This window comes from Benincasa hispida, chromosome 11, assembly GCF_027475165.1.
Source record: "Benincasa hispida cultivar pf3 chromosome 11, pf3_genome.v1.1, whole genome shotgun sequence".
Lineage (NCBI taxonomy): Eukaryota > Viridiplantae > Streptophyta > Magnoliopsida > Cucurbitales > Cucurbitaceae > Benincasa > Benincasa hispida.
Genome location: NC_143488.1, coordinates 50,158,220 through 50,183,281, shown reverse-complemented (window position 1 = coordinate 50,183,281; position 25,062 = coordinate 50,158,220). Strand labels below are relative to the sequence as shown.

At 32.2% G+C, this 25,062-nt stretch overlaps 1 protein-coding gene and 1 long non-coding RNA gene across 5 annotated transcripts; both read left to right on the top strand.

Annotated features, from left to right (window-relative positions):
• The first annotated feature begins 7,631 nt into the window (after nucleotides 1-7,631).
• On the top strand, nucleotides 7,632-11,042 carry LOC120091457 (putative O-methyltransferase 3). The gene is made up of 2 exons (XM_039049490.2): nucleotides 7,632-8,460; nucleotides 10,600-11,042. The coding sequence occupies exons 1-2, from the start codon at nucleotides 7,702-7,704 to the stop codon at nucleotides 10,906-10,908; spliced, it is 1,068 nt and encodes a 355-aa protein (XP_038905418.1). The 5' UTR covers nucleotides 7,632-7,701; the 3' UTR covers nucleotides 10,909-11,042.
• A 1,405-nt stretch (nucleotides 11,043-12,447) lies between these two features.
• Nucleotides 12,448-18,257, top strand: LOC120090235 (uncharacterized). Of its 4 annotated transcripts, XR_016524327.1 has the most exons (6): nucleotides 12,482-12,678; nucleotides 16,082-16,276; nucleotides 16,388-16,426; nucleotides 16,736-16,844; nucleotides 17,061-17,556; nucleotides 17,820-18,257. It is a non-coding gene; the product is annotated as an uncharacterized LOC120090235 (long non-coding RNA). The 4 variants fall into 4 exon arrangements; XR_016524328.1 differs by lacking the exon at nucleotides 17,061-17,556 and having other exon boundaries at nucleotides 12,448-12,678; nucleotides 16,388-16,459; XR_016524325.1 differs by lacking the exon at nucleotides 17,061-17,556.
• Nucleotides 18,258-25,062: the final 6,805 nt, after the last annotated feature.

Sequence of the window (25,062 nt, the reverse complement as noted above, 5' to 3'; positions counted from 1 at the left end):
CGATGGAACCATTAGCACGATATTTGATTTTATACACCCACTTGCAACCGATGTTATGTTTGGATGGAGGTAAAGGAAGAACTTCCGAAGTGTCATTGTCTTCCATAACTTGCAGTTCAAGCTTCATAGCTGTCTTCCAATAGTCATAAGGTATGGATTGATGATAAAATTTCGGTTCATAATAAGAGGAGATGACAATGGAAAAAGTACGAAAAACAGGGGAGGGGTGATCATAAAAAAAAGATGACTGTATAGGATGATGTGTAGAAAAATTGGAAAGAGAAGTTTGGGATGTGATGCTGCAGTGATAGTCTTTAAGGTAGGAAGGAGGTTTGAGTATTTAGGTTGGAAGAAGGGGAAGGCTGCTGAGATGAAAGATCAGTGGAAAGGGAGGGGGATGTGACAGGTGAAGAAACTGAAGATGTAGTTGTAGGAGGCACCGAATAGGGAATGGATAGGGAAGGATTTGTAGAAGAAAAAGGTTCAATGGGAGTGGAAGGTAAGGAGGGTGCAATGGTAGGGTGGGCTGAAAAATCAATTTTAGGGGCTATAGGAAGGACAATATGCTGAAAAGGGTTGGGTTGCTCAGTCTCCAAGGTCACTTTATGAAAAGAGAATAAATGTTCATGGAAAACAACATCGCGGGAAACAAAAAACTTGTTACTAATGATATCAAAAAGTTTGTAAGCCTTTATACCTGGTGGATAACCAATAAAGACAGCAGGGACAACTAGTGGAGCAAACTTGGATCAACCATGAGACAAAGTAGAAGCAAAACATAGGCCCTCAAAAGTTCTAATAAGAGAATAATCAGCCAAAGTACCCTACAACAGCTCATAAGGTGTTTTCCAACCCAGAATAGGTGAAAGTGTTCTGTTAATAAGATATACTGCAGTCAAAACACATTCATTCCAAAATTTGAGAGAGACTCTGGATTGAAAGAACAATGCTCTAGAAACATTTAACAAATATTGATACTTACGTTCACCTACAGAATTCTGTTCTGGTCTACCCACACAAGAATATTGATGTAAAATCCCTCTTTGTAAGAAAAACTCAACAATGAAAAGTTCAGGAGCATTATCAAAACGAAACACTTTTATTTTCTTATCATACTGAGTCTCAACAAAGAAAAGAACTGTGGTATAATCTTCAAAACATCATACTTGTATTTTAACATGAATACCAAGAAAAAACGACTGTGATCATCTACTATAGTAAGGAAAAATTTATGTCCAGCATGAGTAGGTGTAGAAAAAGGACCCCAAATATCAGCATGAATCAAGTAAAAAATAGCAAATGATCTATCATTATGCGATTCAAAAGACAATTTCTTTTGTTTTACTAAAGAACAAATGTCACAAGGGAATGTGTTATGTAGAGAAACAGAATCAAGATGTAAAACATGTTTCAAAGCAAATAATTGAGATAGAGATGGATGTCCAAGCCTGGTATGCCATAAGGAAGAATTATTTGAAGAAGCAGCAGTAATAACATGAGAAGGTACTGTACTGATGTGAGGTTGCTCAACAATATACAAACCATCACACAACCTACCCTTGCCAATCGTCTTCAAAGTGGACTTTGCATGAATATCACAAGAATCAGTGGAGAAATGGATAAAGACATTACCATAAGATGTTAAAGCACTGATAGAAAATAAGTTGTATTGAAATTCTAGAACATATAAAACATGATGAAGATGCAGTGACCCAAAAAGTGTGACGGTGCCAATAAAAGAGACTGAAATTCTTTTGTTATCAGGCAGAACAATAGTAGTACTAGTCGGCAGGAGCTCGTGAAATAAATGCCTTTGGAAACATATATGTGTAGAAGCCCTAGAATCAATGATCCATTCATGATTAGAGAGAATTTGAGAACAGTTACTTGCTACATGTATGACTGAATCAATTTCGGCCTTGGCCATATTAAGCTTAGATTGCAACGTAGTAAGGAGTTGCTGAAGAGTGTCATTGGTAATCATATTCCTAGATGGAGCAAGAGACGAGGAAGAGGTAGAATCAACAGGATTAGCAGATGAATTGGAGGAAGGATGTTGCTTATGAACCTGATTTGAGCGTCCTTTATGCTTATAGCCTGGTGGATATCCATGAAGCTTGTAGCATTTATCAACAGTATGACTGGTGATGTTGCAATAGGTACAAACAGGGCGACTTTTAGTCTGCTTCGAAGAGGACTGGTGATGACTCTGTTGCAAAGGGTTATCATTCTTTTGCACAGACAATGTAACAGCAGAAGAAGGGGGGATTAGCAATGGATTGATGTTGTTCTTGTTGAACAAAAAATAGGTGGAGGCGGATCCATGAGAAGAAGCTGAGAACGAGTATGGTTGAAGCTGTCGTTTAGCCCCATCAGAAAACAGAGAAGATACTCGAATTGAAGAAAGTCTTTCATGGATTTGATGTCGTCGCAGGTACACTGCCCACACGTACAACCAGGGCGATAGGTACTCATCCCAGAAACTCTTCATTTTAGTAAAATACATAGCGGCTGAGTCTTGATTTTACTTAAGGCAGGATAACTCGCATTTGAGATGAAAAATGCGAGGTCTATTGCGTTTTTGGAAACGATCTTGAAGTTCAAGCCAGATTTTTTGAGCCGATTCGGTGAAGAGAATACTTGAAGAAATACTCTTAGAAACAGAGTTGAGAATCCAAGCAACAACAACATTATTGTTGTGAATCCATAAGGGAAGAAGATCACCTGTGGGTCGAGGGAGAGAACCATCAATGAAACCAAGTTTGTTTCGAATGGAGAGGCAAGAACCATCGATCTGCTCTAAGAAACATAGTTGTCATCGGTGAGAAATTAGGAAACAAGAACAAGATTGGAAGTGTCACTGTGATGAAGATCGTAGGGAGGGTACTGATCGGGATGAGAAAGAGGAAGCCCAGTAGTCGAAAAATCGGTTGAGGAAGATGGATTGGTCGGAGGATGAAGAGGTGTCTCGGGAAAAACCATTTTGACTTCGCGTGGGAAGGGGAAAGGGGGGAAAAAATTTAGGGATTTGAGGAATTTTCTCGCTCTGATACCATATTGGAAGTGGAAAAGCCAAAAGTAAATAATATTTTTCTCTCTCATTTATTTAATAACAGTAAAGATACATTATATAGATATACAATAAAGAAGAAAAAGGAGCAGTTACCTACCAATGAGGATATTAACAAAAATAACAAAAAATAATAAAAACTTGTTACAACTAATAACAACTAATAAAAAAGAGCAAAAACTTGTTACAACTAATAACAACTAATAGGAATGTATTAATTAAAATCTTGAACTACTAATTGTATCAATTGAAATTATGAAGTTTTGAAAGTATGTGTATCACTTGACACTATCCTCCTGATTTCGTTCGATCAATATCATGTGAAACTTATGATTTGAGCCAATTAAACTCCCAAATTTCTATAATCCAATTGAAGGGGACCGTGAGATCCGCAACGGAAGCGGGATCGTTCTTAATTTTTCAGTTTTTCACACAATTAAATTTACATAATTGAAAATATGCATTATACAGAGAATTTTATAGGATGCTTTGGAGAAGGAATTAGGGAAGAAGTAGCACTTACCTTTGAAGCCAAAAGATCTTCATGTATTTCCTCGAACCAGTCACGATCTCTCCTCTACTAAAATCTCAAAGAATCACTAACCTTCAAAGATTAGGGGAAGAAGATGACGTAACAAAACTGAACAACCTATTCCACCCTACACGTCTGAGGGGGAGAATTAAGTGGAAGGAGTTGTAACTCTCTCCCTTTTTAATTTTGAAAATTTAAATTATATATATATATAATAACTAACTTATTATATGTATATATAATTATATGTTCTATCAAATGCAACCTATAGGTTTTTTATATTGTATCAATATAATTTATAGTTTTTATTTATCTCAATCATTCATGGCATTTAATATAAATAACATTTTAACATATACTAAATTTAATTATATGAATCTCACCTATACAATTAGTATTTGAATCACATTAAAATATTCAATTCATTTCAAAATCAACTTTGTATTATAATGTATCAAATGCATTATATTAATTATATCACATATCATTAATTCCCTCAATTAATTTGAACAATACAACTTAATCTAAAATTAATTCTAAAAAATTCCTATTGAGCTATAGAGGGGACCTTATGAACATGTAGATTAAAGCTCCAATGATACTTGAATAATTAAGCAAATTTCTTTAATTAAATTATTCAATATCTATTAATTATCGGTCACTTCATTAAAGATCAACAACTGCACTGGTCACATTATAAATATATTTCTATGTCCATTGGATATAACCAATCAACAGTGTGATGATCCTTCACAAATTGTCGTAAGTACAGTTAGGCCAAAATTACCATTTTCACCCTCGTAGTTACCTCTAACTCCTTAAGTACCACTTATTTCTCTAATGAACAATAATTCATAATTCAACTATGATCAAATCCCTCTCAAGCCAAGAGAGGGTGTTGCCACATTGTTCAAGCCTCGAAATCAGCTCTTAAGGAAGCAATTTATCTATTTACCCCGATATAAAAAAATGAGTAAATTCTGTCTTGTGTAGCTGTGTTCCCAACTCCATAATCAGGCGAATCCCCAAAATGGTAGACATATTGAGTCGACGATCTGGTCACTCTCACCCATGCAAATTAAAGGATTGCTTTTATAGGCAGGAGTTTGCAACTCACTTAGGATTCAAGTCATATTGTCATCTATGGTCATCTTGGTGAAATGTAAGTTTCTACTATTAACGATGTATAATGAGACTAGTCATTTCGTCATCCGGTCTTATACAAACTCTTTGTATAAGATACCCCACTCACATATCTCCACATGAATGATCAGGATCAGACCATTTGTAGCACTTTATTATACTTGTAACATTTACAAAGCGGGTCGTAGCCGTAGTGTCACCAGGATCTGGTCACTCTCACACATGCAAATTAAAGGATTGCCTTTATAGGCAGGAGTTTGCAACTCACTTAGGATTCAAGTCATATTGTCATCTATGATCATCCTGATGAAATGTAAGTCTACTATTAACGATGTTATATAATGAGACTAGTCATTTCGTCGTCCGGTCTTATACAAACTCTTTGTATAAGATACCCCACTCATATATCTCCACATGAATGATCAGGATCAGACCATTTGTAGCACTTTACTATACTTGAATAAAAAGAAAAAAGTATCGCACGATCAGATCGCTCGAAACTAGGTTCTCCATTTATTCTTTCCATATTAAAACCAGCCGTAGTGTCACCAGGATAAGGTACCCAACCTTATCCATCTACTACAAACCAATTAGGTTATAATTTAAACATAATCTACCTTTATGTCTCTACATACATGTTTAAATTACATAAAATAACTTGGGATTTTTGTAATTGGATTGAGTGTATGCTCATAAAATAAAAATTATTTTAATAATAACAAATTACTTATATAAAGTTTACAAACTACGAGAATACATGAGAGATTTAGGATATCAATCCCAACACCAATTAATCTAGATATTTCATTAGATTACCTTTAAAAATTATCCATGCATTGATTCTCAATGTGTGTAGACTTCTTCAAATGTTGGTTTTACAAAATGAACGATTAGAGTAAATGCAATTAATGATTCTAAGAAAACATATGACTAAAAGTTTCACACAATATTTTCCAAATGGAATGTTATGGGGGAGGGGGAGGTGGAAGTGTTAATTGATATACTTACCAAAGTTTAGGGTTTAAAATGATACAACTATTAGCTATGAAGCAAGACACAGATACGGCTACACGATACGGATAAAATCGGATATGACGATTCATCCATTTCTAAAAAAATTAAGATACGGATATGTCTAATGATGCATAATTTATATATATATATTTTTAATATATATATTTCTAAAAAACGAGAATACTGATATGTTGAAGATACATTTTTTTTCTTTAAAAAAATCTAGGATATAGATAAATTTAGCATACAAGATAATAACAATAGCACAAAATAAAATACAAACACTGAAATACAATACAAAAAAGCAACATCTAAGATGTTGAAGTACAAGAGTTAATAAAATACAATAGAAAAGTGACTCATATTACAAAGAAGAAGAAGAATATTAGAGAGAGAAGTATGAAGATAAACGTAGAACTTATTGTTGAAGATATCCAAATAGTTTATATTTTGGTGGACTTTGTGGGGACTCAAATGTGAAGATGGAGATTAGATGATTCTAGTCTAGGGTTTGGTTCGTTATTTATTTATTTTTTTTCTTTTAGTTTCAGACTCAAGTAGTGAGCTTTTTAAATAGGTTGCCTAATTTTATATTAGGAAATATTAAATGAGTTACTTGTCTTTTTTCTTAAAAAACAAAAAGTACTCATTGAAATAGATACGTCAAATCGCATGTCAGATACGTATCTAGAAAGTATCTGAAAGTATAAATATGTCAAAGCGCGTGCCAATTACGTATCTGGGAAATATCTGAAAGTATCAGTATTCGATACGTGTCTGATACTGATTCTTTGCCTCACATGAAGTATCTGTGCTTCATAGACTATTAGTCTACAAGTTAAATTGATACAACTCCTAATATTTAGGGGTATAAATTGATATTTTTCTTTTTTCTTTTTTTTTTTCGTAGGTGGGGAAAACCAATACCTGTTTTTGAGTAAGAAAAACCAATAATTTAATGCTACAATTAAATGTGATAGGAGAAGGATAGTATATATATTGAATTCCATTAATAGGAGAAGGAAGATTAATAGAGTTTAAATAAAGGATTCTTTCATTAATTGAGTTTTTATTTTTAAAGATTTGTGTTTATTAATTATTGATGTTCTTATGGTTGGAACTCAAATAGGATGGATTATGTTTTTTTTTTTTTTTTTTAATTACAAATTTAGTCTCTAGACTTTTAAAATTTATGTTTATATGATCCTTAAACTTTAAAAAATGTCCAATAAATTTTCAATTTTTCAATTTTTGTGTCTAACACATTCATGAACTTTAAAAAAGTGTCGACTAGGTCCCTCAAATTTCAATTTTGTATCTAATAGATTTTGACATATTCATATTAGAAAAAAAAATTGTTAATTGATCCATTATATACATATAATTGAATTTTGTATCTAATAAATTTTGACATATTCATTTTAAAAATGGTTGAATATATAAATCAAAGATCCTATAAGACACAAAATTAAAAATTAAATAATAGTTTTTAAAGTTGAAAAATCTATTCGATATAAAGTTAAAAGGACTTAAATTAAACACTTCTCAAAATTTCATAAACTTGTAATCTAACTTTTTTTTTTTTTTTACTTGATTTTGTTGTGAATAACGATTTTTTTTTGGTTGAGTTAGAATATTACTTTAAACCTTTATTTAAAATGTTTGATTGACATTAAACTTCACATGGGTGATAATTTGATGGTTATTTTTTAGCAATAATTTTCTAATTTGATTCAACAGTTCCTAGTTTGACCCATAATTCAAGTTGGGTTTTTAGTTTTTGATTAACCTTCATTAATAAATTGATTGAGTTTTATAAAGGAGACTGAGTGATCTCTTGTATATATATATATATACGGAGTGTGAGAGTTTGTCAAAGTGTGGATCAAAAGCAAGGTTATTTGGGGCGGCATAGTTAAAGGTAATTTGAAGAGATAATACTATGGAAGATGAATTATTTCTTGAAGCTCAAGCTCATATTTGGAATCACACATTGAAATACATTAACTCCATGTCTTTGAAATGTGTTGTTGAGTTAGGCATACCAGACATTATCCACAACCATGGCCAACCCATGAGCCTTTCTCAATTAGTTGAAGCACTCCATATTCATCCCTCCAAATCTCAACCCCTTGCCCGCCTTATGCGTCTCCTCGTTCATTCCGGTTTCTTTTCTCAAACTCAACAACAACTAGTAACAAAGTACGGTCTCACACCGTCCTCTCGATTACTCCTCCGGCGCAACACGACGACAACAACGACAATCGAAACCTTACCATTTTTGGTTCTAATACTCCATCAAGCTATGATGGCTCCATGGGAAAGCATGAGCAGCTGGTTGCGTAGTGAAGAGTATGGGTCGGCCTTTGAAATGGTGAATGGGAAGTCAGTATGGAAGTATATTGGGGATGAGCCTGATTTTGGGAGTTTGTTCTATCAGACATTGGTGTATGATTCTCAACTGATTGGGAAACTTGTGAAGAGGCCGGAGTGTCGAGAGGTGTTTGATGGGGTGAAGTCTATGGTTGATGTTGGAGGTGGTGAAGGCATTGTGGCTAAAGCCATTGAGGAAGCCTTCCCACATATCAATTGTATTGTGCTTGATCTTCCCTACCAAACCACAAAAGATTTGAACGTCATTGGAGGAGGAAATTTGTTTGAACCAATACAAATTCCACCAACCGATGCAGTCTTACTCGTGGTATTATTCCCTTCTATAATTACAACAATACTGTTCAGATGTTGATATTTCTATCACTATTTTCACACTCTCGCTAGTTAGAGATATCAACATGAGGGGTGAATCGATATTTTTATTATAACGTAGAGAATTACACAAAACATAAAAAAATAAGTAACAAAATATCACTAAATAATATAAATAGTAGATATGTTAACTTGTTTTAAAATCATAAAAGATATTTATTTACTATTTCAAATATACTTTTTGATTTTTTTTTTTGTTTTTATAATTTTTTTTCAAAAAATTTCATAAAAATTGACATTTTCATTGATATTAACATTTTGAATCTTGGGTGTAGCTAGCCCAAACTACACCTTTCTCTATACATCCCTTCAATCACAAAGAAAAAAAAAGAAAATTTTATACCTGTCTATGTTCAACACATGATGGATACAACTTTTTTTTCTTAATTATAAGGTTTAAATACTATAGTTTTAGTTTTTACTCATTTTAATCATTGTACTTTCAAAACATATATTTTGATTCATATACTATTAAAAAATGATCTACCATTTTAATCCCTATTTGCAAGGTGTTAACACAAGTTTCAATATTAAAATAAATTGGAAATTATTTGATACATATATAATTCAAGGCAACATTCTAAGAAATTTAGTGAATCAAGTCATGGGTTAAATTTTTTTATTAAAAGAAATTGAGATAAAACTAAAAACGACGAAGGGACGAAAATGATTATTTTTAAACGCATAAGGTCAGCAAATGATATTATTTAAAAAATATCGAGAATAGAATGAATCCAAATGATTATTTTTAAACGCATAAGGTCAGCAAATGATATTATTTAAAAAATATCGAGAATAGAATGAATCCAAATTAAAAATATAAAAGAGAATTAAACTATAGTCTAGACTGAACTTCTCCATGTTGGCTAGTGCTTTCAACGGCGTCTTTTTTCTTTTCTTTTAGTGCAAGCCCAACTTGAGTTTTTTCTGCTTGGTGTGCTTAATTTAAATTAAATATTAAAATAACGGTACCATTTTGTTTTCATTTTTAAGCTATAATTTTAACTTTCTCCTTTATTAATAATATTTGTTAATACTTTACACCTTTTAGTATTAAATCATTCATCATCTTTCTCACAAAGTTAAAAACTACTCCTTTAAAAAAATAAAATAAAAAATTAAGGGTTATTAGCAATTACAAATTTAATACCGAACCTGCGACTTCATAGAACATTAAGGATCAGATTGAATTGACTTGAGATAAAAATATTTTTTAAAAAATTAATTTTTATTTAAACATTTTTTTTATAAAAATTGATTAAAATACACTTGAAAACCTATTTTGAGTAGTAACTAAACACTTAAATTTCTTTTAAAATGGATTATTTTTTAAATCAAACACTTGAAAATGTATTCCAAACATATCGTAAATGACTAGCTATTATAAAAATCTTAAATTAATTATGGATTAAGTGTGAAATTAGGTACTCTTAAAAAGAATTTGTAAAAGTCAAATTCATCTTGGCATAGTAGTACTAGAACCCTAAACAAAACATCATTTACAAATTAACATATTTGACCGAATTTCAAAATCTAAACTATAATTCTTAAAAAAAAAAAAATACATGCACAAAACTAATGAAATCATTCAAAACACTTTTTAGAAAATTTCTAATATTGTACATAATATCAAATAACTTTTTGAAAATAACACTCACAAACAAATTTAAATAAAACTAAATAAAAATGTAAAAAATCATACCTGGTTGAATATTTACACTAAATGTATAAAAACATACAATATATATATATATATATATTTAAAAAAAATGCATGTATGATTGTAGTATATTAGACAAAGTAAATAAATCTTTTTTCAATCTAACATTGGAGTGAAAATAGAAGAAGATAGGGACATAACTCTTGTACAAAATAAAAAAAATCATATTAGTATTATTTATAATATATTAAGAAAATAGTTTAAAAAATGGCCAAAATATCTATAAATCTAGTAAAAAAATACATAAACATGTATTCATGATGAACAAGTAAAAAATAGCCAAATAAAAAATTTATGAATTTTAACACTAATTAATCATAGTGTATATTGATTTGGGAATTTGATAACAATCAGTCAGTTCTACACAAGTACAACGATGAAGAAATCATAAGGATACTGAAGAATTGCAAAGATGCAATTACTAATAGTAATGAAGGTGGGAAAGTGATAATCATAGAGGCAGTGCTGGAAAAGGAAAAGCAAATGGAACATAAAGAATCAATTGAAACAGAGCTTTGTGGTGATGTGTTGATGATGGCTACTTTTAACACTACAAAGAGGAATGAGAAAGAATGGAAGACTCTCTTCTTAGCAGCTGGTTTTAGTCACCATAAGATAACTTCTTTCTTGGGTTTAAGGTCTCTTATTCAACTCTACCCTTGATTTCATCCTTTATCTATAACTTCAACATGTATTGCAGTTCCAATAAATGCTAATATGCATGCCCTTGTTTAAGTTAATAATACTTCATCAGCCATAATAAAAGATTGTCAAATAAAGAATCAAATTATTATCTATTTTGCAAAGATTAGTATTTTGGAATCAAAATCATAAGAAGGCATGTATTTTGATGCAGCCAATTTGACCTCCAACCCGCTTCAAATTTAAACAAAAAAGAAAAAAAAAAAGGAAATTGCAAATATAGCAAATGACTTTCTAAATTTGCAAATAAAGCAAACATTTTAAATTCCATTTATGTACTTTTTATTATTTTTATTTCACCCTTGTTTGTTAATCAAAAGGTAAATCTAATCTACTCTATATTTTTGTTATGGTGGATTTTTTTACTTGATTATGGTGAATTTAGGAAATGGTTAAAAATAATATGTTTAAATTTTTATCTTATAAAACTAATATGCTTTTTAAAAACTCGTTAGAATAGTTTTTCTAGGTCTATCTCATCTGAGATCGGCCACCGATATTGAAAATATTTTTTTCTAACTTATCGATTGTTTTGAGCTGTTTTGGTATATCTCGTCAGAATTACACTCTGAGATTTACTAATTTTTCTAAATGTTATGTAATCTTCCCAAATTTTTCTAAAATTAAAAAAATCACACTACCAAGTATTACACAATTTGGAGGTAAATTATTTAGGGGCACTTGCAAAAAGGGCAAAACAAAATACATTAATTAGGCCCATAGCCCACATATTTATTATTTGTAAAAAAGGCAAAAACGCAGCCTGACCCACATGTAAAAGGTCACAATGGCCTCATTACTAATATAAATTCGATATACTTACTACACTATTGATATATAGTTGATACATTTGATACACTTCTGATATGTATTTGATACACTTATATATAACTACTATACACTTTGTACACTTGATAGACTTGATAGGTTACTAATACATCACTTGATACATTACTCATATTTGCAAATGCTCTCTACTTGTTTCTCCCTCTCTATCTTTCACTCTCTCCCAGCGAAATTTTAAAATATTATTTTAATTTTGTTTTATTTATTTTTTTGTATAAATCTGTTTTAATTTAGAACCGACTCCATAACGGAGCCACCGCCATGTATTTCCTACAAATTCTCGGTGGACACCGATCACCCTCTCACTATCGGAATTTCGTAGGACAAATCTTTAACCACCAGCACCATTTCTCAACAAAAACAGTACAACTTCTCACGCCCACACGAAATTTACCGAACAAATCGGTGAAAAAGAGGAATCGAATTACATTCTGATCGTTTTCTACACAGAAAAATTAATTGATTCTAAACCCGGACTATTTTATTTTGGATTGGGTTAAAAATTTTCAAAAATTTAAAATTCAGATCGAATCATATATATATATATATATATATATAAGGCAGAAAAGAAACCAGTTGACGCCTGACGGTGACTGGTGAGAGAGAGAGTGAGCCGAGAGTTTAAAAAAAAACAAGCCCTCGCCGAATGATTTTATTATATATATTAAAAAAAAACAAAGAGAAAATCGAGCATCGAAACCCTCGCCGAAGTTCACCCTCTTCGCTCGCCCTCGCCGAACGGTCGCCTTCTTCGCTCGCCACCGAACGGTGCTCGTCTTAGTCCGAACTCTGAAAACGAAAACCCTCCGCTTCCGATCCGATCTCCACCTTAGTCCCCTCGTCAGATCCGACCCACGCCTCACGTTTCCAATGAATTAATTTTGGGTACTTTTACTTATCTATTTAATTTTAGATTTTATTTGGCATTTGTGATCTATTTCTTCTCCGAAGTATGCATTTCTTCTGTTTTTCTAGACATTTGTACAGATTATTGTGTTATCCACGAAAGGTTGATAGTTTTAAATGGTAAATTATTAGAGGTTTTATTTGTTTTGCTGTCCAAGTTTTTTTTTTCATTCAAAATTAATAAATTAATTTTTGTTCCATTCAATATTTGAATTGTAAATCGCGATTCATTCAGATTGAATAATAAATTAATTTTTGTTTAATCTCGCGATGTCTTGAGAATAGTTAGATTCTTCAAAGTCGTCAAACTTCATCGTGAGAAATAATTTAATTTTTATTGTGTACATAAACGGTTTATGTGTTATTGATTGATGATTGATCTTTATACATGAGTTATTATGAGTTAATTGAGAAGCTAGTATTTGTTTTTTTAATTGTATAGATAGGTATAATTAGTTGTTTACTAGTTTCATTTATTTTACAGATGGACAGTAGTAGTGGTAATACCTCCTCCTCCCCTCCTAATGTTAGCCAAACTCCGGAAAAATATAGCACCTCTACCTCCCAAGTCCAATCGAAAGAGACCTAATATACCAACCTCGTCTGTGTGGGATCATTTCACAAAAATAGAAGCAAATCCTAATGATGAAGCTAGGTGCAAGTGTAACTATTGTGGTAAAGATTAATGGAAGTACTTAAGAAATCAATGTAAAAAGTACCCATATAAAGAAGAAGAAAAAGGACAAACCACCCTAACTCTCTACCTTCAAATGATGGAAAAAGAGTCAATGCTAGTAATTTTGTAACGACATTGTTTAGCCAACAAGCGTGTAGACTAGCATGCGCTAAGATGATAATTATGAATGAGTTGTCATTCAAATTTGTTGAGATAGAGGATTTTAGACACTTTTGTAGTGTTTCGTGTCCTAAGTTTGATGTTCCATCAAGAGTCACAATCACTAGAGATGTATATCAACTTTATCTTGAGGAGAAAAAAAAAAAGTTGAAATCATTTTTAGTTAAAAGCTCTCAAAGAGTTTGTCTTACGATCGACACATGGACTTCGCTATAAAATGTGAGCTACATGGTCATCAAAGACTATTGGGAAGATGATTGAGAGTTGTTTGTTGGAATGGGGAATTGAATTTTTTTTTCCATTACCGTTGATAATGCAAGTTCTAATGATGTGACTATTTCTTATGTTAAGAGAAGACTTAAACGTTGGAAATCGGTTGTTTTAGATGGAAAATTTTGCATAATGGAAGAATTTAAAGCTTGTATGATACGTTTGATCATCACCTAAGCGAATAGAAAAATTTAAAGCTTGTGTGAAACAAGAAAAAATTCAGTGTAGGACTCTTGTTTGTTGTGGCAACTAGGTGGAATTCTACTTATTTAATGCTTGAACATGCAATTAAATTTGAGAAAGCTTTTAGAACTTTAGAGGAGGAGAAAGAAGACTCAGATTTTGTTGATTACTTCGAGGAAGATGACCGTGGAAATAAAAGATTGGGACCCCAAAGTACATCGGATTGGTTGACTGTAGGTGTGTTTATTAAGTTTTTAAAAAGGTTTTATGAAACCATCACAACGATAAGTGGATCTTCATATGTGACTTTGGTTATAAGGAAATTGATAAAATTCAGTTTGCTTTAAACAAATGGAGCAATAATACCAACTCTATTCTAAGTATGATGGCTATGAATATGAAGACAAAGTTTGATAAGTATTGGGGTTCGTTTGAAAAAATGAATAAATTGATGTTTGTAGCTATGGTGATTGATCTTCTGTACAAGTTAAAGTACTTGAATTATTATCTTTCGAATGTTTATGACAGTGATGTGGTAATGAAGAAGGGGTAAAATGACTGAATGAATACGAGCTCACTTGAGTGATTCTTCCTTTCAGTTGATGGACCGAGAAACTTCTCCCCCCACATACGAGAAAAAGTCACAAATAGAGGCGAGAAAAGGCATATAAATTGTTTACTCGAGGGGATAATAGAAAGAGAATGGCTTTCTTGGAATTTGGCCAGGGCCTGAGTTCGAGAATGTTAGATCCTTAATTCAACATCGAGTTACTCCACCAGACATTGAGAGAGCTGTTTCTGATGTGAGATCCGAGGAGACTCGACTTGAGCCTCAAAACTAGGTTGCATGGTCCTCAAGAACAGTTGGTTCCATAGAAAATGAGGGGGAATTGGCCCAAAAATTGGATAGGGGGCCAAAGTAAGACAGTGAAAAGAACAGGACATCTTTCACGTACTGAAAGGCAAGCCTTTCTCATGGGGAATTCTCCAACTACGATCAAGGAAGAGAAAGCGGGAGTAGTCTGTTTTCATCATTTATATGTAATAAAGAATTTCTCAATGCAATCATACAGGACGTCAGAATAACTGGTAAGGAATCGTGCCTTGAAAAAAAAAGAACGTCCCAACCATCAAGACCTCCCCTTTCCTTTGACCAACGGGTCCTCGAACCAACCTGTCGAGCGCCATATTATTGGGAATAACGAAAGCATCTCTAAATACTCATTTTTGCATATCCGAAGCTTCGCGCACTGGGAAAACGCTAACGCGACGGGGCACGAAGTTCGAAAGAAAGGAATAAAAAAGTTAGATCAAGAATAGCCAAAGGCTAGGAAAGCAAGGGGCCTGATCGACATTCTTGTTTACTCTGATCTGGTCGAGGTGGTTTTCGTTTACCAGATGTGATGAGTCGACATCGAGGTGCCAAACGCAGGGGGATACAAAAAAGTAATAAGAGAGGCACATAGACCAATCAATCGTATTGGTCTTCTTCCGCTTAAATGATTTAGGAATGACTGGCAGCTGATCCCACAAATTATGCTAAACCATCCCGTTCCTTTCTTTGCAGGGTCATGGTTGGGGAAAGACAAATTATATAGAGCTACATCATATATATGTCTAAAGAGTCCTTTTAAGGCTTGTGTACTTTTTTTTTACCAGCCTTGGGTTGGAAAGAGTGCTTCTCGAAACTTGCTCCTTCCTGAGTTTTTGGCAATAATTCTCTATTACATAGCTCTTCTTCTGATTAAGGATATGGTTGAGAGTGTGAAATTATATTTGTATCGTCTATATGACTTTTACAAATCACATAACACTTCGCCTCGAGATAGTCATAGTACCAATGATTCTCAGCAATCAAAGACCGCCACTATAAATGAAGCTGATCATGAGATGGACGAAGAAATAGATGATCTGTGGATAACTTTTAAGAGATTGAGAGAAGAAGAAAGTTCATCGGAAGTGGAGAATGATTTGACTTCTTATTTGTCTGACAAGGTTATAAAAGATAAAGATGATAAAATAAATGACTACAAATATCCCATTTTATAAAAATTGTTCGACATGTTTTGGCAGTTCCGATATCTACAGTCGCTTCTGAATCTGCATTTAGTACTGGAGGAAGGATTCTTGATTCTTTTCGAAGTTCTTTGACTCCAAAAACAGTGGAGGCCTTGATATGTACAAAAAATTGGATTCGTGGTGGCTCAGTGTTACTAGATCTCCATCCACAACTTGAAGAGTTAGAGACGTGTGCAAATATTGAGTCGGGTAATTAAATGATTTTTTTTTTGTACATATCTAAACTGTTTATTGTACATATCTAACATGTATTATGCTCAAATAATTAATATATTTAATTTTGCATGATTTGTTTTGTAGGGAGACCATCATCTCACTACAAGAATTTTGGGCTTTAATGTCAGTTGAAAAAAGTGAAATCGGATGTATAATGTTCGTTTTGTTTTTTTTTTTTTTAAAAAAAATGGATCTTTAATGTCGGTTTTAAACCGTTATTGTAGGGGTACCTTTAATGTCAGTTTTAAACCGACATTAAAGACCTGCTTAATTTTTCCCTCTTCACTCTCCCCCTATTTTCTTTTTCCTCTCATTCTCACACTTCCCTCTTCAGATCCTCTTCTTTCTCACTTCTCTCTTCCAAATCCTTACCATTCGTTCGTCGATCGTGGGTGAAAAGTCTGACGTGGTGTAGATCTGGCTTCCATGCAGGTCTGTTCGTTGTGCAATCCACGCTGCCGCACTTAGTCGTCGTGTAACCCGCACCCGTTCGTCGTTCGATTTGAAGTTTAGATATGAAGTTCGTCGTTCGTCCAGATCAGTATGCTCTTCTTATCTTTCCTCTCTTAAACTCATAGCAATTGTTGTTCTTATGTTACGCCTCTCAACTGTTTGTGTAAATGTCTCAATGAAAGCCAGATGCGGTTTCACTTCAATATGTCTCTCTGCTCCTAGATTTGGGCCTTTTTTATGTGTTTATGGCCTTTGAAATTCAATTTGATTAATGGTTTTGTTGTATATGATACATTTGTTGAAGCATTGGCAAGAGGCGTTGCCAAGAGTTACTCCTGCGTTGGGTATGTGTGAGCAAGAGCAGTGAAAGCGAAATGTTGAGCGCAAGGCGCTGGGTAGACAATTGTGTAGCAAATGGGTAGCGCTACACGATGAGGTAGGCGATCGTGTAGGCAGGCACTGGACGATCGTGTAGCAATGCGGCGAGCTAAACGATGAGGTAGGCGATGTGTCTATAGTAGATGTGCGGAGCTAAGCGATGTGCTAGACGATCGTGTAGATATGCGCTGGTGCTGGACGATCGTGTAGGCGGGAGTTGGACGATGGTATAGCAGATGCGCGGGTGCTAAGCAATAGACTACATGATGGTGCTACGCGATGGGCATGAGCGACGATAGCTGTGCTGCGCTAGACAATGAGCAGAGGCGCTACACGATAGGCGAAATGCTAAGCGATAGGCGATGACGTTAAGCGATAGGCGAATGCATTAGATGATAAGGCGTCAGAGCTAAATGATGGAGGTAAACGATTGGCGTGGTAACTAAACAATAGCCTATGCGCGAGATCGTTTACTAAACGATTGAGCTACACGATGGCCTGCTGGAGCTAAGTGATAGATGCAGGAACTAAACGATTGATTGACTTGAGAACATGTGCATTATGCTAATTAAATACAATAAAAGAATGTTTGACTCACTGTTTTAATAAGTTTTAGTTGATGACTCACAATTTTAAAAAGAAGATTCTCTCGTTTATTCAACTATTGAGTTTTCTTGTTTTGCAGGTGCAACAAAGGAGTAAAGATTTGGTATCGCAACCTCTTTATGCTTTTTCTTGGGGAACTCTAGTAAAGAATTTTGCCTTGAATGTACCATTTATACACATTCCCAATAAACACGGATAGTTGAATATGAATTCTGATCACATTTTCACTTTCAATCCTTTGTCTTAAACCTTTTTTGTTTGTGATCCTTTGAACAACAATGGTCAGACAAAGATGCCTATAACCAGACACTGCTGAAGCTGGGGTGGGGAGGGGGGAGGGGGGTCTGTTCATGAAGAATTATGAAGGGATCCATACTTTCCAAGTGGAGAGGGACAGTAAACTCATAATATTTGTAAAATCATAATGTTTGTATTACTTGTAATTTGTGTTTTCAAGGGCTGAATTATTGTACGACCTTTTAAATCATAATTTTATGAGTTTGTGGATTAAATATAATATATTTGCAATCCATACATAAATAATATGTCATAGCCACAGTGTTCAATGGTGATGTGTCATGTTATACTTTTTGAAATAAGCAATTTGATTTGGAGCATAATGATGATTTTAATGGTAAGTTTTACGCATTGAGAATGAGAAGTGAAAAGACCAAAGATGAAAAAGAAAACTCACTCAAGTCATTCGTCATGCCTCATGGCGCATTGGTGCTCTTGAATGTTATTATTGAACTTGGAGCTTTTGAATATTATTATTGAGCTTGAATTTTATGTAATACGTCAATAGTCATTATTAAACTTGGACTTTTTGTTTCTATTTTGAATGTAGACTTTGAATATTTGGAGGAGAAACTTTGAACTTGAACATTTGAATTGATTATTTGAAGAAGTTTCTTTTGAAGTTTATAATGAATTTATGGTGGTTGTATTTTAATGTAGATGTTAAGATTTCGCATAGATTACATGTTTTTTATTAAATTTTTATTAATTGGTAATATATTTAGAATTAGTTCACTTTTGTAAATATAAAGGTTTATTGACCTACAAAAATCAAATTGTTCAATAGAAAAGGAAGTAATGAAAAAAAGTCAAAATTCAAAAAAAAAAAAAAAAAAGTGACCCAACCCGAAAATTTTGGGTTGGGTTGACCCTAAAAAATGAATCAGGTTCATTATTAACCCACACGGATTTTTGGGTTGGTCCACAAAATTCTTCTAACCTGGCCCAACCCAGACCATGCACACCCCTAGGATTGAAGCAATTCTCAACCAAAACCATTCTTTTAAAAAGAAAAAAAAGTGTAAAAGGAATGAGAAAGAAAGGAATTTAACAAGTCGCAGCGAGGAAAAAATACAGGGTGCTAGTTTAGAATTGTTAGAAAGATAGAATTAGAATATAGATAAACGGAAATTAGGAATGAAATATTTGTCTGTATCTACAAAATGAAAAACCTGGATATAATTAACACTAAAACTCGACTTTCTTGGTGATTTTGGGAGGATTAACATCGAGATTCAATATATATCCCAAATTTTACCCAATCTTTTTTGTAAAATTTGATCTTTCCCAAAATTTAAAAATGAAAATGCAATCTTGTTAAATTTTGAAATCTAGAAAAAATAGTTTTGGAAAGTTGTTTTTGTTTTTAGAATTTTGCTAAGAATTAACTTGAACAATCTAATTTGATAACTGGAAAGTCTATTTGGAAATTTGGAAATTCATACAATTGTGAAGTCATAAATTATGATAAAGATTTGAAAAATTACATAATAATTTGATATAATATTTAGTAAAGATAATCAAATTTGGAGAAAATTTGAAAAGATATAAGATTTGGTATAAGATTTAGAAAGATTATATGCAAAATTAACAAATGTCAATGTATAATCTGGCCAGATGTACCGGTCCAAAACAGTTGATAAGTTAGAAAAAGTTTTTTTAACTAAATTTCGGTGGCCAATCTCGGGTGAGATGGACTGAGAAAATCTATTCTATCAATTCTTCAAAAAGCGTGTTAGTTTTGCAATGTGAAAACTTTAAAGTTATTTCTAACAATTTCCAATATTATTTTGTTGTTTTTATTCATTTTGATATGAAGTTGTTTTCATTTAATTAGTTTGAGATTTTGATTGTCTAATTTAGATCTTATTTTGTTGTTTTTATTCATTTTGATATGAAGTTGTTTTCATTTAATTAGTTTGAGATTTTGATTGTCTAATTTAGATCTTGGCATTTGTTAGGCTATGTTTTCAAATTTTTTATATGACTTTGATGGTATATCTTATTTTTATTAATTTGTGCCAATTGATGCACAAAATATAAAATATATCAATTAATATACAATTTTGAAATCAACTAAAATTCATCTTATTAAGATAAGTAACATATAGTTTGGGAAATTGTTATTTTTTACCTAAAAAAGTTTTTGCCATTCAAAAGTAACCTCCTTTTTAAGTGGACATCAATGTTTTGCTTCTTGAGAAGTTAACATTTAATATTAGCTCTTGGAATCTCCTAAATAAATGGTTATTCAATGTTTTGCTTCTTGAGAAGTTAAGATATCAAGACGCGTGCTTCACACAGTTTCTTTTTCCTCTCCAAGAATCCCTTTTCTCTGTAAAAAAAAAGTTCCACCGGCTTATCCTGAATCTTTGTTCATTTGTGTTTGTTGAAGAAGTACCTTCCAATCTTAATCTCGATTCGGTTTTGGATTCCATTGTTTTGGTAGGTCTCAGTATGATTTCTGGTAGGACCGTAATAATAAACCAAAAAACAAAAGTATTGAATCAACAAATCGTTAACGTAAAAAGCTACTAATTTTAAGGAATCGAATTCTAGACCTTTATCCATGCTTGAACTTTAAGGAATTGTAATAAAATGTGAAATGTGTCTTCACGAAAACTAGGAAAGGGATTTGGCATTTAAATGAGTAATTCGCATGGAAGGGCGTAGGGTGACTTTTAAATACAAAGGGAAATCATTTTGTCATTTTCCCCTGAAGTATTGGTAACTAATCTCATAAAGTGTTTACAAGAAAGAAGATAGGGAGCCAAACAGGTCATTGTCGAAGGTTTGAGGCTTTGTCATTTTCTCATAATTTTTAGGGGTCTTATAGCGTCTTAAACATTACGAGAAAGAAGATTGAGTTAAAACTTAAGGATATATTTGGAAAATTCTTTGAAGTGTCACACCCCTCCTGAGCTTACCATTCTAATCCGAAAGGGAGTGTGAAGACTACAGATATTAGGAACTTCTACTGTGTAAGTTTTTTTTTTTTTTTTCCTATTACAAATCATAACTGAGCTTTTCAGTTAGAAGTGTTTTATACAATACACTATCGTTTATCGATTATAAGATTACACTACTACCATGTGTCTGAACCCTCCTAATAAACGGTCGAGACGAGATGACTTCTGCAATCACTCCACCGATTGGTTCTAAGCACAATCCATCGCCCTCTTTATGATACCTAGTGGGAGGGGGGAGAATTTAGAAAAACATTGGGAAAACATGAGCGAGAGTGCTCAGTGAGTGGTAAATTCGAACTAAAAATTATTTGCTTCCAAAAAATTTTTGGAATATCAATATCATAGCATATATGACCGTTGATTATATACATTCAGTCTAATAAATGAGACCAAGTTGGCATGATCACATAATCCTCCAATTACGTAGCAAAACACCATAAACCAGTTTGAGAAAACAATTTCCAGTACCCCAAACAATCTGTAGAATGTGCACATGTCGACAATTTCTACTAGACATACTCGGGCACGTAGATAACTTCAATCAGATATACTGACAATTCTAATCCAACCTCAATCAGATATACTGATAATTTCAATCCAACATCCATGAAGTATACTAATAATATCTAGGTACAATTTCCAGTTTCCAATCAAACTAATAGGAACAAATATCCAAACCAAGACTCAAAGAGAAAGCAGTCATCCAAACAAAAGAATAAAATTTATAATCCATGAAACCATATTTTTAGATCATGCCAAGTTTACCAAACTGGTACAGATATATAATACATCCAAACATTCAAAAATATAAACCACCCACCGTCAATTTTCTTTCCTTTCGAACTCCCGGTCCTACGAATTTTTGATAAATCCTAAAATTTAGTTAATACTCTCCTAATTATTCTTTATAGTCATAAACGAATCAATAGTGCGTAAATTTCCCAAACTTCTAATTTGATTTTCAATAGAAATAAATTCTCACCATTTCGAATTTACTCATAGTTAAATTCTCTTGATTATTATTTTCCAAATTAGTCTAATTTTCATTTTACAGAACATAAAAATCTCAAAGGACAGAAACATGGATAAACTAAATTAATTGAGCACGAAGATGAAGTTCTTTTTTCTTTTTAGATTGGTCTTTACATAATTACAAAGCTCACACTGAGGTAATATTTCAAAACAAGATCTTATATGGTTCTTAAAGTTTGATTTTTTTTTTTTTTGTTAATGAAACAAACCTTACATGTTTGGTTTAAGATGCAATGAATTGATTTTTTTTTTTTGTAGAATGGCTTAAATGTATGAGCTAAACTTTTGGGCATACGATTCTTTTATTCTAAAGAAAACTTTGGCAAACTTCTCTTTTTGAAACTATTTTCACTAGTCTTTATTCATACAAGATGGTTTATTGAACTTATAACTATTGTTGTTTGATGAAAAGGTGTAAAAGCAAAATATTGTACCATACGCTTCTTTAGCTTTTCCCCTTTCTAATTCATCAAATGGGTTTCTTAGGATTGTAAGAGTATTTAGCAGCAGAAGCCGAATCCCTTCAAACACCAAACAGCAAGGACCCACGCCTTTCGGCAAGCACCAGTAGGTAATACATTTTCTTTTATTTTGCAATGATTCATTGAGAAAATATAATGTTTTTGTTAGTTTCCTTCAAAATTTTCAAAGTGGAATCAGTCACTTGATTCTCCGTGTCTTAAATTAAGTTTTTGTTATGCTTAATTAACTTGTGATTCACTTTAACATTAATGCTTTCATAACATTCTTGTTATATTATGGAAGGGTTAAATATGGGATCCACAGATAATATATAGTTAGTGTGTTAGGTAAGTTTTAAATGAATTAAATAGGGGATCTGTTAGGTAAAGGATTTAAAGTTTTAAGGTGTAAAGAATAATTCTAAAAATTTCAAGGATTTCCCGACTAAGTACACTTGAGATGATATATATAAGGAAACATCAAATGTATTGTGTGATTGTTGATAATCAAATAGGAAAGTTTTTTTTTTTGGTGATGTTTGATATTTTCCTGTGTTGATAATGAACTAGGAAATTCAACTTTATGTTTACTTTTAGATATTAGGATTCGAGGTTTAAGTTTTAAAAATCTTTCATAGTCAACTTCCTTGAATTTGCTTGTTTTGAGAAAGACTTCTCCTAATTACCAGTTTTGACATTGTTCCATAGAACTGAAGAATTATTTTTATTATACATGCATGTTTTTTTGTTATAAAATTGCAGTTTGTTGGTGCATGAATGACTATTTGATCTAATAAAGAAAAGCACATTGATCCAATTCTGAAACCCAAAAGCTTTTGTTTCATTATGACGCTTAGTACTCTTGTAGTGACATTCTATTGAATTGTATGTTTAAGATTTCTGTCATTTTTGTGGACTCTAACTTGCTTTACTTTCTTAGCTTTGTTTTTGTTTTACAATATACACGAGTGTTTGTGCATGAGCAATTAACATTTCGAGCATAACTTTTTATCTTCTTTTCTTCTTTTTTTAATATTTTTCTGGTGTTATATTTGTGCTTATCTTTCTAAAATTATTAATTTCTATTTTCAAGTTCAAACTAAGATTTCTATAGAAAGTGCTTATTTAGGAAAATCTAAATCCTAGTTTCACTATGTTCCAGCATGTAACTTTGTAACCTTGAATGTCATAAAGTTTTAGGTGATGTTTAATATGATCAAATAACAAAGTAAAGTTCAATTTTATCATAGAGGAGAGTTGTTGATTTTTTTCTTCATATTAATTAATGGTCCATTAGGTGAAATAATGTATTCGGAGTTTCTGAATAAGATTTGGTAGGGATGGTTGCTTTAATTCTTATTTTAATTTTGTTTTAAGTATTTGAATTATATTCTCAATTGTAAGCTTTGTACAAGCTTTTTTTAGTTTTGATTAATTTACTTTAAATTCTCTATTTTATAATTAAGCAAGTGTTGTGTTGCTCGAGTGAATTAGTTAATTTTGATGTTTGTTGAAAGTTGAATTGTGTATAGAATGATGTTTATTTAGTGCATTTGTCCGATATGCATTAATTATTGGCTTTATATTGTAGTGTCCTTTACAAGTGGGAACTGTCGAATGTGGGTATTATGTTATGAGATATATGCGAGAAATCGTGACTAAAGAGAAGAATATATCACAGATGTGGTATGTCTTTAAACTACTTATATATATTGTATCATTATAAATAGTGTAAATAGTAAATAATATATATTTGACTTTTTATGTTTTATAGATTGATACGAAGAGCTAAGATTGGTCTTGTAAATTTTGGAATTGTTCATATACACGGAAGATAATAGAAGAATAAAATTGTTTATTTTAGTATTGTGAATTGTTACGTTGGATATATTGGGCTGATATGTAAACTTTAAATATGTGAACTGTTTATTTTAGTTGATGAAATTGTCTTATTGAAACACATGTAATGTAGGAAATGAGAAATTGAAATTAATTTTGAATGTTTAATTTGGAAAAAAGAAAGCATAGATTAAATAGGAAATGTGTCAAGAATAGATTACTTGACCATTGTTTCGTTTCAAGATAAAAATATATTTGATTAATAAAAAATGTCAAGAGTAATCATATGATAACTAATAAGTGTCAAGAATTAATACCCTTGACATATTATTAGTGTCAAGTGTATTATATTTCTTGACACAGAAATTGTGTCAAGAATTATTTCTCTTAACGTTTTTACAATATCAAGTTATGACATTATACTTGACAGTCGAATAGACGACACTTTTATTAGCGTCAAGTATACCCTCTACTTAATTTTGGAAAAACATCAAGTAATCCAATTTCTATACTAGTGATGCTTTCTCTGCTGTGAATTTCAAAGGAAAAAAATAAATTCAAAATTTACCTTTGAAGTTCTAAGTCTTCTCGCTTCCTCTCCAACACAGCAAAACTCTAGAAAAACTCCTTAGCAAGAACATCAATCCAAAACGTACATTAGCAACGACACACCATCACAACATCTTCCTTGTTATTCTCAAGGATGAGGAACAATCAGAGAGGC

Excerpts from the sequence above, each read along its gene's own strand:
- LOC120091457 (XM_039049490.2), top strand. The coding sequence starts at position 7,702 with ATGGAAGATGAATTATTTCTTGAAGCTCAAGCTCATATTTGGAATCAC. Across the intron at positions 8,461-10,599 it reads CCGATGCAGTCTTACTCGTG|TCAGTTCTACACAAGTACAA; the intron begins GTATTATTCCCT and ends GATAACAATCAG.